Source organism: Somniosus microcephalus, chromosome 13, assembly GCF_052327205.1.
Source record: "Somniosus microcephalus isolate GS21.2 chromosome 13, FLI_Smic_1.0, whole genome shotgun sequence".
In the NCBI taxonomy this organism is placed as follows: Eukaryota; Metazoa; Chordata; class Chondrichthyes; order Squaliformes; family Somniosidae; genus Somniosus; species Somniosus microcephalus.
In genome coordinates, this window is record NC_140999.1 from 49,387,614 (window position 1) to 49,408,032 (window position 20,419).

At 44.5% G+C, this 20,419-nt stretch overlaps 1 protein-coding gene across 5 annotated transcripts in view; it reads left to right on the forward strand.

Moving 5' to 3' along the window:
• Positions 1 to 20,419, forward strand: part of LOC147108315 (endophilin-A2-like) — a 148,387-nt gene that overhangs the window by 100,423 nt on the left and 27,545 nt on the right. For all 5 annotated transcript variants that reach the window (XM_086004899.1, XM_086004900.1, XM_086004902.1 and 2 more), the window contains 4 exons: positions 9,134 to 9,277; positions 10,871 to 11,004; positions 14,576 to 14,734; positions 17,058 to 17,161. In XM_086004899.1, coding sequence (XP_085861025.1) covers positions 9,134 to 9,277; positions 10,871 to 11,004; positions 14,576 to 14,734; positions 17,058 to 17,161 — 541 coding nt within the window. The remainder of the gene's footprint in view (positions 1 to 9,133; positions 9,278 to 10,870; positions 11,005 to 14,575; positions 14,735 to 17,057; positions 17,162 to 20,419) is intronic.

Consider the following 20,419-nt stretch of genomic DNA (forward strand, 5'->3'; position numbering starts at 1 on the left):
GACTGGTACGCCTCACCTGAACTCTGGCGCCCTTTTTAAACCGCCGCTCAGCCTCGTCCCTCGCCGGTTCGCACCGCCGCCTCCGCTGCTGCTGTGGAGCCTCACCTGAACCTTGGCGTCCTTTTTAAACCGCCGCTCAGCCTCGTCCCTCGCAGGTTCCCGCTGCTGCCTCCGCTGCTGCTGTGGGGCCTCACCTGAACTCTAGCGCCCTTTTTAAACCGCCGCTCAGCCTCATCCCTCGCAGGTTCGCACCACCGCCGCCACCTCCGCTGCTGCTGTGGGGCCTCACCTGAACCCTGGCGCCCTTTTTAAACCGCCGCTCAGCCTCGTCCCTCACAGGTTCGCACCGCCGCCACTGCCTCCGCTGCTGCTGTGGGGCCTCACCTGAACCCTGGTGCCCTTTTTAAACCGCCGCTCAGCCTTGTCCCTCGCAGGTTCGCACCGCCGCCGCCACCTCCGCTGCTGCTGTGGGGCCTCACCTGAACCCTGGCGCCCTTTTTAAACCGCCGCTCAGCCTCGTCCCTCGCAGATTTGCACCGCCGCCACCGCCTCCGCTGCTGCTGTGGGGCCTCACCTGAACTCTGGTGCCCTTTTTAAACCGCCGCTCAGCCTCGTCCCTCGCAGGTTCGCACCGCCGCCTCCGCTGCTGCTGTGGAGCCTCACTTGAACCTTGGCGCCCTTTTTAAACCGCCGCTCAGCCTCGTCCCTCGCAGGTTCCCCCCGCCGCCGCCTCTGCTGCTGCTGTGGGGCCTCACCTGAACCCTGGCGCCCTTTTTAAACCGCCGCTCAGCCTTGTCCCTTGCAGGTTCGCACCGCCGCCTCTGCTGCTGCTGTGGGGCCTCACCGGAACCCTGGCGCCCTTTTTAAACCGCCGCTCAGCCTCGTCCCTCGCAGGTTCGCGCCGCCGCCTCCGCTGCTGCTGTGGGGCCTCACCTGAACCCTGGCGCCCTTTTTAAACCGCCGCTCAGCCTCGTCCCTTGCAGGTTCGCACCGCCGCCTCCGCTGTGGGGGCTCACCTGAACTCTGGCGCCCTTTTTAAACTGCCGCTCAGCCTCGTCCCTCGCAGGTTCGCACTGCCGCTGTCGCCTCCGCTGCTGCTGAAGCAAAGAAGAAAAGGGAAGGTCTGTGATTGGTTTGAAGGCAGGAGAGATTAAATTACAAAAGGGATGATGGTGCAAGGAGGAGATGGTAATGGGACAAGTAAAGAAACAAAAGATGCGTCATGGGGAGGTGTAAATGGGAATATCAGAATCATCAGCAACAGCTGCCATCTGGAAAAAATGGAGGCAGAGGTTATAGTCTGAAATTGTTGAACTCAATGTTGAGCCCGGAAAGCTGGGAACAGCGTAGGAGGCCGAGGATAGAGTGGTGGGAGTGGAGCGGAGAATTAAAGTGACAGGCGACCGGAAGCTCGGGGTCACCCTTATGGACTGAACGGAGGTGTTCTGGAAAGCGGTCACCCAATCTGCGTTTGGTCTCCCCAATGTAGAGGAGACCGCATTGTGAGCAGCGAATGCAGTATACTAAATTGAAAGAAGTACAAGTAACTCACTGTTTTGCCTGGAAGAAGTGTTTGTGGCCCTGGATGGTGGGAAGGGAGGAGGTAAAAGGGAGTTAGGTGTTGGGGATAATAGAGGAATGGCCCAGGGTGTCACGGAGAGAACGGTCCCTTTGGAATGCTGAAAGGGGAGGGGAGGGTGTGTTTGGTGTTGGGATCACGCTGGAGGTGGAGAAGATGGAGGTAACCATGCCTGTCAAACTGTACTTCAGCAAGAGTCAACACCTTCAGGAAAGGAGGAGGAGAAAATTGATGAATAAAGGAGTTGTATAGTCCATTTTGGTGGAACTTAAACCACCTTTTCGAATTGTATATTCTCCTTTATCACAAGATAAAAACATGATGTTAGGTGAAAATTGTCAAGTAAATATGCTTTGAATTTGAGTGAGAGTAACTTTTTAATTGAAAATGGTGTAAATTGAGACACATTACTGAGGGGCCTTTTGTGAATCAATATCATTGAAAAGTGAACAGCAGGATATTTGGAACTATTTTCGCAGCCACAGACCTGTGTGGATTCAACTAAGTGACAGCTAGTTAGCGATAATAGATAGTGAGGAGTCGGCCATTGTGTGTCATATCTACTCATTCTAGTTGAGGCTTACTGCTTGAACGACAACATATTGTTCAGCACTCTACAGAGCTTCTGCAACTGATTGTGCTATTCTCGTCTGTGTGGATGCCAAAAATGGAAAATTGCTCCATTCTCCGCATGGAACAAATTTAACCTGGCCAAAAAAAAGCTTAAGAATAATTTAATCATTCCTTGATCTCTGTTGTGTTCATTGATTTCTGGTCGAGGCTACAAATGACCTCTGGACTGGGAAGGAGAAAATCACCCAGCATTCCTGATCACTATCCAGTTACTCCTGCTGAAAAGTGCATGTTTGGACAGAATTAGGCTCCACTGTGATGTCCCATGGTTGAATAGCCTGCTGACAGTTGCTGTCTAGCCCTGCACATAAAAAATGACTACTTAGCAAGAATACTTGAGGACAGCTGGGTCCCACAGAACTGTACCTGAGCATGAGTTGGCACCTTCAGGAGGAGGAAGAAAATTGTGAAAAACCTTTTTATGTTTTGAAAATTAATGATTGTCTTAAAGATACCAGTACTTTGGTTGCAATAGGGGCCAAATGGCCTACTCCTGCTCCTATTTCTTACATATACAGCCCTCAACTTATGTTTGTACAGCTTGTAGATTTAAGGCCATAAAACGTGAAGATAACCATCTCTGCATTGTGTACAGTCCTGCATCTTGTACAAATATTGCTCCCATAAGCTGCACTTTGTGTTCTTTGTCACATCGTCGAAGATTGAACTCTGGGGTAGCTGGTTTCCTCATTTTAAAAAGTAACCAGATTGAGAATATTGGAAACAAAATATTGGCCTCAGTATAAAAACTATTATAAAGCATTGTTCTTGTACCGCGAATCCCTGCATTGTGATTTATAACGGCACTTATTGAATATTGTCAGCAAATGAGAAACAGGTTTATGTTCTCAAAGGGATAAGGAAATGCAGAACTCTGAGGATTCAGTGCTGAATTTCCTTTCCAGCTTTTAGAATAAATTTCCAGATGGACCATTGCAAAATTCTCAGTACATTCCTGAAGTTCAATATTGTACAGAATACAAAAAAATCTGGAAAATTACAGAGCCTTTTAGACGTGACAAAATTATAAATGAAGTTTTATTCTGGGGGGAAAAAAAACTTATTTGAGGGCATTAGGTCTCCAGGGACTCTCAAATACTTGGCTAACAATATACTGGTTTCTTTCCTTACCATGTCTGTTAGCCATTCTCCCCATGTGGTTACTCTTTTCTCCTCCCCCACCCCCCCACCACCACACACCCGTCAAATAAAAACCCTGGCTAAAGAAATTGCACATACTGAAAGAAACTGGATTTTTCTCCGTGTTTAATCAGTGCTTTTGCTGAGCCCACTTAAAACAAAGGACAAAAAAATTACTAAGTGTAAATGTGGTTATCGTGCTACAGGTGTTTACTACATGACCTGTTTACATTACAGGAAAAAACTTCCGATTGTTCAAATCCTGTGCTGTTATGGTCAGACATGCCTTGTAGTTTTCGCCCCATCTCATTTGAAGAGGCTGACTCGTACTGTTTGTGGTTCCCCAGGGGCTGATGGCCTCCCAGTACTTCACCTAAGTGGCTGTCCTGTGAGCTTAAACACTAAATGTTGACAGGCTGTTCAACCATGGAATGCAATACAGCCACGTTCAATCCTGTCCTCTCCTAACGCTGCCGAAGACCTACTTCTCCAACAGGGATTACTGGATAACAATCGAGCAGGAAACCCAGCTACTGAAATCAGCTAACTCAGCACAAATTGGGGATCAAGAGATGTGCGGGTTAGGTTGATTTGGCTATGATAAATTGACCCTTAGTGTTAGGGGATTAAATACCGGGGGTTACGGGGATAGGGTGGGACATGTGTCGGTGCAGGCTCGATGGGCCGAAATGGCCTCTATCTGCACTGTGGGGATTCTGTGATGTGATGTGTGAAGCCCAGGACTTTCTGCTTTGTATGATTGTGCTATATTAGGTGGTGCCTTTACTCATAGGCCATCAGAGGAAATGGTGAATTTAGTTTAAAACAAGATAAACACAGAACTCTTGAAGGGATGCATATGTTGAGTGATGCTGATAGCCATTCCTAGCTTCCTGTGTACGTTGGGGAGATAGCATTGTAAAGCCTGGGGCTGACTGCTGAATTTTCTTATTGTCTTGGCGACTTCCCTCACATCTATGGTGGGGGTGTCGTACCTTGTATGCTGAATAGAACCCCTTTATCAACTCGTCTATCTTTCCACACTTTCATCTAACACTTCAAAATCAGTGCACAATCTGTTTGATTTAATGCTCCTAGAACTAAAGGTCCTCAGCTTCAAAATTTGCTCCTTTTCTTCCATTATGGGTATAAATTTAACATTGCTGTGCCTGTTTTATGGGCCTAAAATAGATGCAATGATAACCAATTTAGTAGTACTGAGGCTCGCGCCAGATCTGCACGGGAGTTCAGGCCACTACTAAATTAGTCGGGACATTTTTTGAGCCAGCTCTGGTGGCTGCCTGAAATGAGCGCAGGCCTCATTTCAATATTGGAATGAGGCTCCTGCACTCATTTCAGACACGGATCCTAAATTCATTTTTTCCCATTGCAAGCTCCAACTGGCATTTTCAGGTCTTGAGCAGCCCAACCTCACAATGTTTAAAAAAGGTCCAAAAACGACAAACATTTGTAGTATTTTGTGGAGTTTGAAGCAGCAGGAGTACCCCTCCTGGCTCCACAAAAGAACAACAGTCCACTATGTAAGTAAGTTGACCTACCAATGTGGGGAAGTGTGGTGTATTCATTAGTTTGTGTTATGCAATGACAAGTTGTACAGATTGAACTAAATGAATCTTATCACAACTATTGCTCTGAATGTTCACTCACTGAGCAATAAATCAGCTTAGTTTGTATCTGGGCTCATCTCAGCAAGTTTTTACTCGGTCCACCTTTGAGCATATGTGTGAATGACACTAATATCCAGTTCAGATCACAAGGGGATGCTGTTGTTATCCCCTGGGTTACGCTGTTGTATATTTAGATATTGGGTAGTAAGGTCACGCCCTCTCAGATGATTTATAGGAGCAACTAACTCTGCTCTCTTAGATATTCTCTCAGGTACAAGACCCTAAACTTGTAACAGACCTGTGTCAGCAAAGAGAAAAATCAGGCAAGGTTCCTGTTTTTAATTACTATCCAGATAAGAACATTAAAAAAAAAGTGAAATTCTGTGTTCCTGTTGCCTTGTCTTACATCATTTATCAATGTTTCCACTAGAATTATTTATCGTATTTGTTCAAATACCACATAGGGAAATTTGTGCAAGCCCATTTGCTTTATTGTTATCCAGTATATTTATTGTTTGCTAAAGGAAAAAATTGCAGGACTATGGGGAAAGAGCAGTGGAGTGGGACTTAATTGGATAGCTCTTTCAAAGAGCCGGCACAGGCACGATGGGTTGAATGACCACATCCTGTGCTGTATCATTCTATGATAATCTTGTTCTCCTTCTACATTGGTGTCAGTGTGCTGCTACTTCCCAAAATGTGGGTCTTGTGCAGCTAACAGCAAACTCAATGTAAACCTGCCAGATTTTCTAAATACAGCTACTGGGAAGAGCCACTTTATTATGAGATCTTTCTGGCAGCTGGATTTAGCAAATCTGGCAAGCTTCTGCCAGATGAGTGAGACCTGTGCTTTGGGAACCGATGGTACAAATAACCATCTCGTATCAATATAAAAAGGTCTAAAATTCATCACCTCAAAGTGCTCTCACCATTACCAGGGACAGGCTTGTAGCCACGCGTACCTCAAGTTAGACAGCTGAACATCTTTGGGCAGATGGTCATAAAAAATCCGGTGCATTTAGCTTTTGGTTGCTGCTGGCCCTGCAAGACCTGTGTGAGAGTAGTTAGCAGCACTAGAAGGATAAAAGCAGCGTCAGTGTTCATTACCCTTGTGTGGAACTCTTTAACTTTATGACTTCAAATTGTACCTAATACCAGTGTCAAAACCTGTAATTCACCCTAGTATACAGCTCAAAATGCTCTCTACTGATGCACCCAAGTTAGGACAGTTAGAGCGCATAATTGTACTGCTAGGTTTTTCAGCTCAAGTGAGCATAGTATGAAAATTCAGACATTAACATGAAAATCCTAGGGGCAACATTGAGTTTCATGAAGTTATACTGGCTTTTTAATTTCTATTCAATGTTTTTTGTATTGTGCCCCGCCACAGTACCGAAACGGCTCTCCTCAAAGTCACAAATGACATTCTTTGTAAACTGCCCCCCCTCGTCCTTCTCAACTTGTCTGCAGTCTTTGACACGGTTGACCACTCCATCCTCCTCCAATGCCTCTCCACCGTCGTCCAGCTGGCTGGGACTACATTCGCCTGGGTCCATTCTTCTCTACCTAATCATAGCCAGAGAATCACCTGCAATGGCTTCTCTTCCTGCTCTCGCATCGTTTCCTCTGGTGACCCCAAGGATCTATCCTTGTCCCCTCCTATTTCTCATCTACATGCTACCCCTTGACAACCTCATCCGAAAACACAGCGTCAGTTTCCACATGTACGCTGACGACACCCAGCTCTACCTCACCACCACTTTTCTTGACCCCTCCACCATCTCTATATTGTCAGACTGCTTATCTGAAATACAGTACTGGATGAGCAGAAATTTTCTCCAATTAAATATTGGGAAGATCGAAGCCATTGTTTTCGGTCCCCGCCACAAACCCCGTTCCCAAGCCACTGACTCCACCCTCCTCCCTAACACCTGTCTGAGGGTGAACCACACTGTTCGCAACCTTGGTGTCATATTTGACCCTGAAATGAGCTTCCGACCACGTATCCGCAGCATAACTAAAACCGTCTGTTTCCACCTCTGTAACATCTCCCGTCTCCGCCCCTGCCTCACCTCATCCGCTGCTGAAATCCTCACCCATGCCTTTGTTACTTCTAGACTTGACTATTCCAACGCACTCCTGGCTGGCTTCCCAAGTTCTATCCTACATAAACTTGAGGTCATCCAAAACCCGGCTGCCTGTGTCCTAACTCGCCCCAAGTTCCGTTCACCCATCACCCCTGTGCTCGCTGACCAACATTGATCCCGGTTAAGCAACGCCTTGATTTCAAAATTCTCATCCTTGCTTTCAATTCCCTCCATGGCCTCTCCCCTCCCAATCTCTGTAATATTCTCCAGCCCCACAACCCCCAGAGATATCTGCGTTCCTCTAATTATGCCCTCTTGAGCATCCCTGATTATAATTGCTCAACCATTGGTGGCCATGCCTTCTGTTGTCTAGGTCCTAAGCTCTGGAATTCCCTGCCTAAACCTCTATGCCTCTCTATCTCTCCTCCTTTTAAAAATAAATAAATAAATAAATAAATTCTATAGACTCTGGAACGGTTCTCATGGATTAGAGGGTAGCTAATGTAACCCCACTATTCAAAAAAGGTGGTAGAGAGAAAACGGGAAAATATAAGCCTGACATTGGTAGTGGGGGAAATGCTAGAGTCCATTATAAAAGATGTAATAGCAGAGCACTTGGAAAACAATGACAGGATCAGACAAAGTCAACATGGATTTACAAATGGTAAATCGTGCTTGACTAATCTACTGGAATTTTTTGAGGATGTAACTGGTAGAATAGATAAGGGCGAACCAGTGGATGTGGTGTATTTGGACTTTCAGAAGGCTTTCGATGAGGTCCCGCATAAGAGATTAGTGTGTAAAGTTAAAGCACATGGGATTGGGGGTCAGGTACTGACTTGGATAGAGAACTGGTTGGCAAACAGGAAGCAAAGAGTTGGAATGAACGGGTCTTTTTCCGAGTGGCAGGCAGTGACTAGTGGGGCACCGCAGGAATTGGTGCTAGGACCCCAGCTATTCACAATATATATTAATGATCTAGACGAGTGAACTAGATGTATAATATCTATAAGTTTGAAGACGACACAAAGCTGGGTGGGCGTGTGTGCTGTGAGGAGGATGCCGAGAAACTCCAGTATGATTTGGACAGGTTGGGTGATTGGGCAGATGCATGGCAGATGCACTATAATGTGGATAATTGCGACGTTATTCACTTTGGTGGCAAAAACAGGAAGGCAGATTATTATCTGAATGGCAATAGATTGGGAAAAGGGGAAGTGCAACGAGACCTGGGTGTCCTTGTGCAACAGTCGCTGAAGGTAAGCATGCAGGTGCAGCAGGCGGTTAAGAAGGCAAATGGTATGTTGGCCTTCATAGCGAGAGGATTCAAGTACAGGAGCAAAGATGTCTTGCTGTAGTTGTACAGGGCCTTGGTGAGACCACACCTTGGAGTATTGTGTGCAGTTTTGGTTGCCTTATCTGAGGAAGGATGTTCTTGCCATGGAGGGAGTGCAGCGAAGATTCACCAGGCTGATACCTGGGATGGCAGGAATGACGTATGAGGAGAGATTGGGCCAATTGGGCTTATATTCGCTGAAGTTTAGAAGAATGAGAGGGGATCTCAAAATTCTAACAGGACTAGACAGACCAGATGCAGGAAAGATGTTCCCGATGGCGGGGGAGTCCAGAACCAGGAGTCACAGTCTAAAGATAAGGGGTAAGCCATTTTGGACAGAGATGAGGAGGAATTTCTTCACCCAGAGAGTGGTGAACCTGTGGAATTCTCTACCACAGAAGAGGGGCCGAATGGCCTACTCCTGCTCCTATCTTCTATGTTTCTATGTTTCTAAGGTGCTCCTTAAAACCTACCTCTTTCATCTGCCCTAATTTCGTCTTATGTGGCTCTCAGATTTTTGTCTTGTAATGCTCCTGTGCAGTGCTTTGGGACGTTTTACTACGTTAAAGGTGCTATATAAGTACAAGTTGTTGTTGATGATTACGTGAGCACTTATGTTTGTAAAGACTTTCAAGTTCTCAGATTTTCCGCAGGATGGAAAATTGTCTGGTAGGTGGAATCCTTTAAGTCCTTTTGATTGCCAAAATTAACCCATTGCCTCTTTACACAGCATCCAGAGCTAAACTAACAATGCTGAACACAGTGTCGAAGATTCGCGGACAGGTGAAAAACCCAGGCTACCCTCAACCGGAAGGGCTTCTCGGAGAATCCATGATAAAATTTGGGAAGGATCTGGGTGAAGAATCAAATTTTGGTACGTGAAGTATTTTGATTAGTGATCATTTTATCAACAGTAACCAGTGAAGGCCAGAGTTAGGTAACCCAGGGCTTTTGGGATCCATACTGTCAATATTGGATATTTTTGTTGTTGTTACTTTATTTTATGTGCATGTAAATCAATTTTTTTTGAAGATAACTAGGCAGATGTCCTCATTGTATAGTATTGTATTCGTGCATTGCAGTGCAGAGTGGATTGGCAGAGGTTTGCATTGTATATCACAGAACCAGTTCTTGGTCTCAGCTGGGGGGGGCGAGGTGAGGGAAAGTGTTGGGTGGAAATGAGAGGCTCTCCCACAGGACTGGAGGGATAATGGGAAGGTGAGTCAGTTGAGGCTGCTCACAGTTGCCATGTTTGATAACAGTTTGCTCCTCCATCTTCGTCTAAAGGGACATGGACCTTTTTAAAGAAGGGGAGCAGAGGAGAAAAAAAATAGATTTAAATATGGAGACACTTCATTGACGAACTAGCATGGCAGTGCAGCTTATTAAAGTCCTAGCTTGTGCCTCAGAATTGTTCACAAAAAGTTAGTTCCAGCGATTTCCCCCACATGTTGGGCACCGGCTCTGACGCACCTTGTTTGGAAGTGCTGTGAAGGCTGGTTGCTTCTCCACGAAGAAGTAACCTGAGTTACTCACTCTGACATATCTCCAAGACACTAGCTTCAGAACAGTGTCGAATGAAGCCCAGCACCAATTTGCTGGTTGCCCTCTTGGCTAGGTGTATGGGGAAACTGAATAAAAGGGCAAGAGGAGGAAAAATGCATTAAAAAAATGAACTATGAAGTGAAACTTACTCTTCCTAGTATGGGGTAGCCAGCAGGAAAAAGGAACAAGGGTTTTGTATGGAAGCTTCCAGAAGTAATGGTACTGCACAGAGTAACTTTTGTTGAGGAATTTAACAGTAAGCATTTTTTTTCATAAATGGATTTTTGGGTTTAATTTTGTGTTCGAAGTTGTAGTCTACTTTGAGCTCCGAGGCTCTCCTGAGAAGTACATAGATTCTCTCACTGGCACCTCTGTACACAATTTGTTTTGTCCTTGTACATTTATGATGCTGAAATGAGCTGATTGTCAATAACTGCGGTTTTGTAGGTTGTTCTCGTGGCTCAATTATTGAAAACTCCACCCATTATGAAACTGAGATACGTAGACCAGAAATGTCTCAAGCCAAATTCCTGAGTTGTGATGAGTTAGCTAGCTTTAGCTGGTAGCGGTAGGAGTGCTAAATTGACAGCACCCCTCCACAAGGGAGATGCAGCTCTCGCTCCTTGTTAGTCAGTGAACCCTGATGGAATGTGTGCTTGTGTGGAAGTCAAATAAGGACAGGATTGCACTTAACTGATGCCTCTCACAGTTGAACTCATTGTTCAAGACCACGTGTGAAGTATACACACGGAGAGATATGAGAGGGCAAGTAGTGTCCCCCCCAACATGTGTCATCCTCATCAGGAGAGGAGGAAGAACATTTGGTATAGGGGTGGAACTGGTTTTGTCATCCGCTGAAGTAACGATCCTTTCAGTTTTATGTACTTCAGTTGATTCTTGCATTTAAATTTTCTGATTTAAGGCGGGGCTCTCATTGATGTTGGCGAATCGATGAAGCGGATGGCTGAGGTTAAAGACTCCCTGGATATTGAAGTCAAACAGAACTTTATTGACCCATTACAAAGTCTATGTGATAAAGATTTCAAAGAAATTCAGGTAAAAGGTCATCTATAGGTAAACACATTGCATTCATGATTCTCCAGCCATACTTCTCTCCCCCACCCCCAAACGAAACACTACTTTTAAATATATTTTGGAATTATTATTTTGTCTATTGGGCTTCAATGGTTTGTGAGTACAATTGAACTTCACTGTCACATTATGACCTTTTACCCTGGTCCCACTAAAAGATCCTATTCATGCCTGTTATGGTGTGTTGTTGGGGTGGGGGGGGGGATTAATGCAGCTGTTCCTATAAACAGATCTTGTCCCCAATGATGTGGAATCTGCACCTTTTTGATGCTCTCCCTACAGAGTGTACATCATAGAGGCTAACCACATTTCCAAATTCTCTTGGAAATGGTTGATATCACATAGACCAGGGTAAGTCACTAATAACTATTTACAAACAAATAACAATGAGAAGCATGACAAACCACAGATGCTGAAAGTACAGTGTATGTATAACACAAGCAATGAGAATGTCCTAAATGGGTTAATTACCTTTACTAAGCACATCTGACTTAGTTTGTGCATGTCTGTCCATTTCACAATATGGTTCTTGATATTGAAAATTCCATGTCTCCACTTGAACACAAACACAAAGTAATTCACAAATCTTTTCAGCTTTTGGAAGCACTCTTTTGCTGTCTTAACATTCATAGGTGCCAAAACCAATACTTCTAGGTAGCTCCCAGATAGTTTGTTTTCTTCATTGAATCAAACAATGTCTCGTACAATTTTTAAATCAATATAAGACACACACTTCTATTTCAATAGCACAGATTTTGTGCAACTGGCCGAAAGCTAAATTTAAAACTGCCAAGGCTCTCCTCTCTAAGATCAGTGGCTTGGAAGCCATGTTTTTAGCAATTTCCTACACATTTACATTTGGCGTGCATTCAGCTGTGTGGGGTCCATGCTTGGGAAGTGAATAGAACTTAATAAATACAAAGAGGGAGCTATACATTTCTATCTTCTATCTGAAGTGAGACTGTAGCTGCATTCACAATCATATACTGTATAGTGTTGTGGCAAGATGGTTCCTGCTGCTGGTTTCAGACCTAAAGTGCAAATATCAGCTGTGCAAAAAGGATCTTCTGCAGTTTGGATCTCGAAGGACAAAGTTCAGTAGGGCTAGAGAGGGAAAAAATGTAATGATGCCTCAAAATTGTTCCCCAATCGGTTGTCCCTTTTAAAAGGATAATGTTAATAAATATTTGTAGTTGTGCAAAATTATCCAAACTGATTTTGTTCACATGCAGAATGACGCCACCAGTTAACAAACCACTGGGAACTCTGATTTTGGACGTGCCAGTATTGATCAACCCTTCAAACTTGAAGTGAACTCTGGCGCAATTCACTCTCGAGTTTGATTGATGAAATGTGAATAAACAGGAAAACAATTTGCCGGTCTAATTCAAATAGTTAATTTGTATAATTAAACAAGCCAGTTCTTTATGCCATAGGAAAGCCCCGCTATTTACATTACTGAGATCATCTGTTTAAACCAACAGCTGTGATCTAAGATGAGACGGCGTTTGATGTTAGCCAAGAAAACAATAGACTGTCACACAGTCATTAAATTCAAGTTCAATGAACCCACGATAAGAGCTAAGTGACAATCCCAAGTTCTTAAGTGCTGCCTGTACACCTGTTTTTCCAATAAGAAAGCCAGTACTGGCCAAGATTGAAATCCATAAAATATTTGTTGCTTTTTGTACTTCGTATTTAAGATGTGTTTTGCAATAAGGCAGGTTAATAAACCGTAACTGTAGACCAGAAAAAAGTAGCTGGTTTGTCGGGGAATTGCACAGGATAAAGAGACGCAGATGAGAAAAACATGGCCTCTGCTGTGTTTCCTGCCATTTACTGTCTTCAGATGTTGAACACAGGCTCCCTGTTAGATCCCTGCGATCCGGGATCGGCAGAGGTGGTCTCTGCAAAAACTGAAGGGAAGTCCATGGAAGTGATTTCTGCGTACTGCCATGCACAGGCCCCATTGAAGAAAAAAATATTCTACTTGGGAAGCTAGCAGGCTATCTTTTTCTCCCACTGAGGCATGACACCTCACCAGAGGTTGGGAAACCCCTCCTCCTTTATGTTAATGATCCCGGGGCTGGAGATATCCTGGGGTCAGCAGGGCATCTCCAAGGCAGGCGGAATTGATGAAGTGATGCTTCAGTGGGTCAATTGAAATTTTCACGACTGAGATCAATCGATTTTTTTAGGTAAAGATCTCGAAGGATTTGGAGCAAAGGCTGCTAAATGGAGTTGAGGTGCAGATCAGCCATGATCTATTTGAATGGCAGAACAAGGTTGAGGAGCTGAATAACCTGCTCATATTCCTGTGCTCCCAAAAATGAGTTGGGGGTAGGGGAACGGAGCCCAAGCCATAGTGTCAAAATAAATCAGTCAAGAAACGTGTTTAGTGACAATATAAAGGCAATTCAGGGCACTGGTGTGCTGTACTTTTTGGTAAAATAGTGAGTAGAGGGTGGGTTCATTCTTCACATATCTGATCCTACCTGTGTTATTGGGGAAAACATTTGAGTGGAGGACAGATGCTTTTTGCTCCCCCACCTCTCTGGGAGGGAAGCTCTAAAGACCGCAGCCACTTTTCCATGCACCTCTTTGAAACAGGCAGAAGAACCGCTCCGTCAAAAGTCTAGGGGTAGGTTGTCTAACTATCATCCTGGGTTATGAGCCTGGAGAGACCTAAAGAAAAGGGAAGTATATTCCATATGATTGCAGAGGAAACAGAAGGGGAAGATGGAACTTGTGGCCTTTGAACATGACTAAAGTAATCTTGACTGCAGTGCTCTGGTTTTCCCATCTTGATGGAAACCTTGATATACAACCACACCATCTCCCAAAGAGACTGATTTGTTGGAGTCCCAACCTCGGTAGTCACTTTAACTTGTTGTCCATGTTGACTGAATTTTTTGATCTGGCTGCCAGACACAGCGTATCATGACAGTAAACTAGTCTGTCCCATCAGCTGACCATGGAACAGTAGTGACCTCAATGTTGAAACACCCCCATTCCCCACTGAATTATGACACTAAAGAGGTAGCACTGAACAGCTAAAGGAACAGGACAAATATGATTTATCAAAAAGCATTTCACTGCATGAGAAAGGTAATAACTTGATTGATAAAGCTTCCTATATAGCTTAATGAGTTAATGCACTGCGTGGGTGTTACCAGGCTACGTAAACTAGAAGACTACGGGTTCAATCTTGGTCTGTGCTGAGGTAGCTGATGTCATTTGGAGTGCTACAATTGGCCTCCGTGCCCCTACGAGAAAGAGAGGAAAAGTCACAGCAGGGTTGGGCTGGCTTATGATGCCTGCTCAGAGGTCCAATAGCCTGCCAACACTCACTATCTGGGTTCACATAAGATTGATTATGTGGGCAAGGTCTCCGAGGACTGTCGGCACCAGTCGAACTATGCAGAGTAAGGGTAACTATGCAAGAGTAAGGGCCTTCAGGGGAAAAGGGAACAAAAAACTGTACAAGAATATTTTAGAAATTATTGCATATTACATATTCTTTTTGACATTGTAGCATCACTTGAAGAAGCTAGAGGGTCGGCGCCTGGACTATGACTACAAGAAGAAGCGACAGGGTAAAATTCCTGAGGAGGAGATCAGACAGGCCATGGAGAAATTCGATGAGTCCAAAGATGTCGCAGAAACTAGCATGTACAACCTTTTAGAAACTGATGTAAGAATAATGTCATAAATCCAGCTACTCTGTTCTGCTTTCTCTCTTCTATATGTTTATGATGCTATATTCATGCTTTGGAATAAATAGTGTCAGTTGTGGCTCAGCGGGTAGCACTCTCGCCTCTGTGTCAGAAGGTTTGTTGGTTCAAGTCCCACTCCAGGGACTTGAGCACAAAAATCTAGGCTGAGACTCCAGTGCAGTGCTGAGGGAGTGCTGCACTGTCAGAGGTGCCGTCTTTCGGATGAGACGTTAAACCAAGGCACTGTCTGCTTTCTCAGGTGGACGTGAAAGATCCCAGGGCATTATTTTGAAGAAGAGCAGGGGAGCTATCCCTGGTGTCCTGGCCAATATTTATCCCTCAATCAACATAACAAAAACAGATTATCTGGTCATTATCACATTGCTGTTTGTGGGAGCTTGCTGTGTGCAAATTGGCTGCCGCGTTTCCTACAAGTCTTTCTTACTTTTTTCTTTTTTTCTTTCTTTCTTTCATATGGCTTTGAATATTGATGACAGGATTATATGTTGTGGTGGAAACATTAGTTCCCCGGTGGCTTAGTAAAGGCACCACTCAGTGCAGTACTGCGCCATACCCAGACCAGGAATGTTCCCAATTGAGTTTCTGTTCTCCGAGTTTGCTCATCTCAGCTGTAAGGGAATGACATTTGGCTTCAGTACCTCTGGGCTAAATGAAAAAAAGTCAGCATTATAATTCTTGCTCTAGATCACTACCCAATGCCACTGCTAGAAGTTGCACATGCATACATTTCATCAAAGGAGCAAATTAGACTCCGCTGTGATGCCCCTAGTCAAATAACCGACCAACGCACACCTTTTTTGCTAACAACGATTTCTGCAAAGGTCAGTGCCTTCTGATGGAAAGGCAAGAAAATGATGACAGATGTTGTAGAATAAAAGTGCTTTTACTGTTTTACTTGTGATCATTCAGCTCGTAAATGTACCATTATACCTCCAAGGATTGTACTTTCTGGTTTATATGAAGTGGTAAGGAAATGGAGTAAGTGCTGTCTCAGCCAATCATCTAATGCAAACAATATAAAATAAATGTGTGTAGAACATTACAGGAACTATCTGAAGCTTTATTGAGTGCACTGAGAAAAGTTACCAAGCTCCCATTGAAGAGTTATTTAGATTTATAAGGAATCTAACTTCATTTCTGTAACAACATAAATTATTTTAGTTATGCTCAACAGCAATTTCCACAACTTTGTTGACGAACTATCCAGTGTTCAAGTCAGGGCAGAATGAATGTTTGGTTCTGCCCCTTGACTTGGAATAATCTAATCCTGCAGATTGCTTCATCTGGGGGCTCAGCCAAGGGATCATTTAGAAATCAGAGTTCTGAAGATGAGTCATACCCAAAACAGGAATTGCCCTGTTTGTGCTGCTGGATACTGAAAAATACCCATGCATACTCCTGAAATCGTGTCGCTGAATTCTCCTCTTATCTGCTGTTTCCTCCCTCCCTCAAGGTTCCTGTCCCATCCTTGCAACATCATCTGTGTCCTTTCTTGTGTGAACCCCTGTTAGTGTCTAGTAGTGGAAGAAATAACTTGGATTGATATAAGCCATATCATGTCATTGAAATGTCCCAAAGCACTTGACACAGTGAACCACTCTTGGACTGCAGTGTCTGTTATGTTGGCAAACATAGCAGCCATGGTGCAGCAGCAAGATCCCAATGGGATGACTCAACAGTTATTCAGTGATTTTTGGTGGTATTGGCGGAGGGACGAATGTTGGTCAGGACAATAGGATCACTCCTTTAAATAATGCCATCTTTAATGGGCAGACAGAACCTCAGTTTAACCTCTCATGCAAAGGACTGCAATTCCTAACTGCAGAACTCCCTCAATACTGTACTTGAGTGCCGTAGAGTGCACTGGTACTAAATAAAGAGGTCCCATACCTTTATTTTTCATATATTCAGTTGGAATAAGACAGTAAGGGAAAGAAGAACCAGCATAATGATGAGAGAGGCAGATGGCCCATTGTGTCAAACATATACAGGTTCCCAAATACACTTTATTGGTCTCGGGGTGAAACTGCCCCTCGTGTGTTTTTTGTTGATCCTGGGCCAATTTTGAAGAGAATGCGCAGCAGAATTTATAAATGTTAAAAGGGTTTAGGCATGAATCAGTCTTGTCTTGTCTCTGTAAACGGATATTGGACAGGTAGGGCGCCTTAGGATGGGGGCCATTTATTTCATGGGGGTCAAAGCCATCTATGATTTTCATTTGTTAACAATTTGTACATACTTTAAAATGGCCTCAACCAAATATGAATAATTCTCTTGCAGATCGAACAGGTGAGTCAAATGTCGGCCCTGGTGGAGGCGCAACTCGATTATCACAGGCAAGCCGTACAAATTCTGGAGGAGCTCTCTGATAAGCTAAAGGAGAGGTAAGAAACAAAATATATACAACCCCAGTCAGCTTTTCAGTGAGGTAGGGTTGTTTCACGTGATTTGGGAGCCCTTAACCTAAATGTAAGGATACATCTTTGTGGTATCGGGATCATAAGGTGCAAGACGGAGTCTTGATGTTCTCCTCACCTGTCTGATTGTAGAGGAAGATACCAGCTGATGTTAGTCAACTTGTGCTCTGGTCACCAGCACTTTAAATGTCACTCTCTAAACAGCTATACATTTAAAATGCTGGAGAGTGGCGTGTGTGTGTAGCACAGATCATTACTGTACTGGCTGGTAACCTCCATCAGAATCAAGTGGGTGAGAAGAGGCCAAGATTGGCAAATAATGTTTTTGGTAAGTAAAATGTCATGGTACTATTGCAATTTGAGAATATGGAAAATTTATTTTATGATTTATTTTGTTTTTGCTTTTGAGCGATCTCTCTAAGCAAGTACCACTATTCCTGCGCGAAACAAACCACTTATAAAAGAAAGACATAATTATCAGTGTCAGCTGTGGCTCAGTTGGTATCACTCTCACCTCTGAGCCACTCCAAAGACTTGAGCACAAAAACCTAGGCTGACACTCCAGTGCAGTACTGAGGGAGTCAACAGTGTCGTCTTTCGGATGAGAAGGTAAACTGAGGACCTATCTGCTCTCTCGGGTGGATGTAAAAGATCCCATGGCATTATTTCGAAGAAGAGCAGGGGAGTTATCCCCAGTGTCCTGGTCAATATTTATCCCTCAATCAGCACCACTTTAAAAAAAACAAACAGATTATCTGGTCATTATCGCATTGCTGCTTGTGGGAGCTTGCTGTACGCAAATTGGCTGCCACATTTCCTACATTACAACAGTGACTACACTTCAAAAGTATCTCATTGGCTGTAAAGCACTTTGGGATGCCCAGAGGTCGTGGAAGGCGATATATAAATGCAAGTCTTTTTTTATATCGCGCATTTCATGACCTCCGGATGTCCCAAAGCACTTTCCAGCCAATGAAGTACTTTTACTGTTGTAATGTAGTTACGCGATATGAAGGGATGGTAAAGCATGTTGCTAAAACGTTAGCTGTCAATTCTAGTTTTATTATGAGATGCTTTATGCTAGCAGTCATACCAGTGTACCAATGGATGGAAATTGTGATTGCCTGTTTGTCACTGGTGATTGTGCTTCTAAAAGCCCAGATTTGTACACCATGGTCATTGAAACAGTTTTATATTGCACCTTAGTGAGGTGTTGGGGCCATCGGCTCCCACCATTTAGATTTCTCACAGCAGTTGGAATCCCAGAAAAAAGTGTCTTTCCAATGGTCAGCCTCAGCAAATCAAAGTGTACTATTGGGTAGCCACTGGGTTGTGAGATCTGTGTTTTGAGAGCTGGTGCCCCTACCATCCCACTTGCAACAACTACTTCATTTATATAGCACCTTTAACGTAATAAAACTAAGTGCAGTGTTAAAGTAGCATAAATGAATACTAAGCTTGAAGTTGCTAACTAATTGAAATTCACTTCAGGATTAGTTTGGTTATTTTGTCTTGTGTCCAGCCAGAGGAGGGGGGTCCATTAATTGGAGGCCAGTGTGTTGAATTTAGAGCTCCATGTGTTATTCTTTGGCTTTGCAGAAAGTCCATTTCTATCTGGTAAAGACGCTGTGCTTTCTGAGAGATTCTCAGAATGTCTGTTGTTGGACAGTCTGTAATCCGTTTCCTTAGAAACGGCTCCCTTTCTAAAAGCCTGGTTCACTGCAAATACTTCATTCTGGTGATTTGATTGTCGGCCAGGAAAGGTTATTTTAAAAACGGGGAGAAAAAATGGCGCATTTACTCAGAGCAAGTAGCTCTAGTTAGTGTGTGATCTTTGAACATTGAGGAAATTTCCGCTTGTATTTTGTGCAGCATGAAGCACATCCTGGCTGTCACATTGTGAACGTGCCATGTGTCGGCTTTTCAAAGGAAACCTCCTACAGTTCCAAATGGATGTAGTTAGAAATACAATGGTTTCACTTCAGTTTATTCCTTTCCTTCCCCCACTGTTTGTTTTTCTTGTCTCCCTCTCCCTTCCTTCCGCTACATCAAACTCTGATTGAAGGAGTGAGTTGGTGAAGAGGAAGCTTTCACAATTGAGGCATTTTAATATTGTTGGAAAGTGGCGCTTTTGCAGAAAATGAGTGATACGGTCATTCTGACCAACGGTTCCACCACAGACCCAATTCACGTACGGACCGGGGTCAAGCAAGGCTGTGTCATCGCACCAACACTCTTCTCGATCTTCCTTGCTGCAATGCTCCATTTCACCCTCAGTAAGCTCCTCGCTAGAGTGGAGCTAATTTACAGAACAAACGGGAAACTGCTCAACCTCCGGCACCTCCACTCCGGATCCAAGGTCGTCCCATCATCTGTCGTCGAATTACAGTATGTAGACGACGCTTACGTCTGCGCACACTCGGAGGTCGAACTCCAAACCATCGTTAACACCGTCACCGAAGCGTACGAGAGCATGGGCCTTACACTAAACATCCGTAAGACAAAGGTACTCTACCAACCTGCCCCCACCACACAGTACTGTCCCCCGATTATCAAAATCCACGACAAGGCCTTGGACAACATGGACCACTTTCTATACCTCGGGCGCCTACTGTCAACAAGGGCAGACGTCGATGACGAAGTCCAACACCACCTTCAGTGTGCCAGTGCAGCCTTCGGTCGCCTGAGGAAAAGAGTGTTTGAAGACCAGGACCTCAAACCCGGCACCAAGCTCATGGTCTACACGGCAGCAGTGATACCCGCCCTCCTGTATCCCTCAGAGACATGGACCATGTACAACAGGCACCTCAAAGCGCTGGAGAGGTACCACCAACGCTGCCTCTGCAAGATCCTGCAAATCCATTAGCAGGATAGGCACACCAACGTTGGTGTTCTTGCTCAGGCCAATATTCCCAGCATCAAAGCTTTGACTACGCTCAATCAGCTCCGATGGACGGGTCACATTATCCACATGCCCGATACGAGACTCCCAAAACAAGTGCTCTACTCGGAGCTCCGGCACGGCAAGAGAGCCCCAGATGGGCAGAGGAAACCTTTCAAGGGCACCCTCAAAGCCTCCTTGAAAAAGTGTAACATCCCCACCGTCACCTGGGAATCCCTGGCCCAAGACCGTACAAAGTGGAAGAGAAGCATCCGGGAAGGCGCCGAATAGCTCGAGCCTCTTCGCTGGGAGCAAGCGGAAGCCAAGTGCAAGGAGCGCACGTC